The following is a 2,232-nucleotide window of genomic DNA, read 5'->3' on the forward strand; positions in this document are numbered from 1 at the left end:
TTGCACTTCAGGTCAAAGAAAGCCAACGGGATTGAATCGGTAACTGTGGCGACCACCTGTTCCAGTCCAACATCCATTTGAGCTCGATAATTCTATCTGTCATTATTGCTGCAGCAGCCAGAGTATAGCTAAGAGGATATTCTCTTCAAGATTTCAAGCTAAAAACTCGTACTACTGCTGCAGGCCATTATAATACAACACCTACTGTATTTCAACTAGATTGACCCATGGATGAAGAACAAGAATTGGAAGGCTATGAGGAAAGCGATGAATATGTTGCCATGACCTCCGCTGAGCTTCTGGATAAATTAAAAGAAGTATGTTGTACTATTGATCTTTTGTAAAGTGCTCATAGATCAGCAGTATTACCTCCATGATGATCTATCGCTATCGAGCGTTTTATATCAATTATGGCAGGAAATAAAATGATGGTGGCAAATTTCAATTGTACATCATGCCCATGCTATGCTTATTCAGTGCAGTAGATTGAAATGGTCGAATAGAGCTGACTTGATTTCTGTATTAGGACGTCTAGTTTAATCGACATATTGTAATTAACTTTATACTTGGATTTTACAGTGGAGAATCATTCCATAAGAAAAAGGAAAATGATTTAATGTCTTCTTCAACAATTTATTATCCTAGGCATGGATCAATGAAAGGATGGCTCCTGAATTATTGAATAGTCAGGACGAATTAGTCGAATGTATGATTGAACAACTCGATGCAATGGTACTCTTCTTTTTTTAGCTACTAATAATGTATTCATCATTGCAAATTTCAAGTGTTTGTACATTTACACTCTAACTCAAGCAGTCAATCAAAGGTGTAAAATGGATGCATAATTTTATCTACTTTATCTATTATCTAACTAACGAACGAACGACAATTAGGAAAGAAACTTAAAGACTGGCAAGCGAAATCCCCTTGTTAACAGTATGCATGGCTTAGAGGTAATAACTTATTCGATTAATTATAGATTATATTATTGAATCGATCTTTGACAGTCTCACCTTATATTCTATACCAAAGTCAATAAGTTGTTTGACTTAAAAACCCTTAATCGATAATACATCATCAACTATCACTCATTCTAGATACTTATTTTTTTTCTACATATTTGCTATGTTTCAAGATGGAACGAGTCAGATTCCTGATCAATAGTTACATTAGATGTAGGCTTGGCAAAATTGAAAAATACGTGATAGATGTGCTGCAGCAACATAAAGCTAGAGGACAAGAGGATTTGCCATTATTATCACGCGCAGAACTTGAATATGCTCGAGAGTATGATATCAAACTTTACTCGAATTTTCAATATTAATAAATCACTTATTACCTAGCTGGTGATATGTAGTATCCGTATATTGGCAAAAATGGTCTTAATTTATACAAATTACCTGTCGTTCAAAGATCAAACTCAATCCCCTTTACACATTACATTCACCTCTAGGTATGCTGATGGTATGGAGAATCACCTGAAATCGACCATTCTAAAATTTCTACCGACAAATCTTCAAAATTTTGATGAGGCTAAAGAACGTAAGTTTTATAATAATTTTGAAGAGGAAGCATTTATAATATCATTTGCATTATCGTTTACATAGTGGCCATTATAGATTGTTTTCTGATACTATCACTACATTGAAATACGTTTATAACATCTGTTTAACGCCATTCAACATAATTTTATAATTTTATTGATTGCAGTTCCCAAGCCAAATAAAGATAAATATGTATTTATTCGTGTAAATGATCAGCAAGATCAAGTACTAATTGAGTAAGTAGTAGCTTAACGTTAAATAGTCTTTATAATTGTAGTTCAGATATGATAAACCGATTTGAAGCAATAGAGTAAAGGTGATGCGTCATTAATCCGAAACTTTTTTTTAATTCGTCAAGCGATGATGAAACAACTGATCTGAATAAAGGAGCTCGACATATAGTACGATACTCGTTTATTGCTTCACTTCTCTCCGAAGGCTCAGTTTCCTTGACTTAATCTAAAGTTATTGACTACTAATGGATTAGTTATGACTGGCTCGTAATACGCTGATAATTATACTATTCCACCTAATTTTCTATTATAGTGTAGACCACCATTAATTAACTCGCTAATTGCAGCCTATTGCTATAAATTTTTCAACAACTTGCTACATTAAGCAAATACCCTGTACTATAACGTCTGTAGCCTTTTTACTTCAGATCACGATGCGATAATAGATCAAAAGA

General features: G+C 33.6%; 1 protein-coding gene across 1 annotated transcript; it reads left to right on the forward strand.

Annotated features, from left to right (window-relative positions):
• Positions 1–227: 227 nt before the first annotated feature.
• On the forward strand, positions 228–2,002 carry TRIADDRAFT_23024 (uncharacterized protein; the record flags this gene model as incomplete). The annotated part of the gene is made up of 7 exons (XM_002110548.1): positions 228–317; positions 646–732; positions 894–953; positions 1,136–1,287; positions 1,454–1,542; positions 1,711–1,780; positions 1,903–2,002. The coding sequence occupies 7 exons, from the start codon at positions 228–230 to the stop codon at positions 2,000–2,002; spliced, it is 648 nt and encodes a 215-aa protein (XP_002110584.1).
• Between the last annotated feature and the right edge of the window lie 230 nt (positions 2,003–2,232).

Source organism: Trichoplax adhaerens, genomic scaffold (assembly GCF_000150275.1).
Source record: "Trichoplax adhaerens TRIADscaffold_3 genomic scaffold, whole genome shotgun sequence".
NCBI lineage: Eukaryota > Metazoa > Placozoa > Uniplacotomia > Trichoplacea > Trichoplacidae > Trichoplax > Trichoplax adhaerens.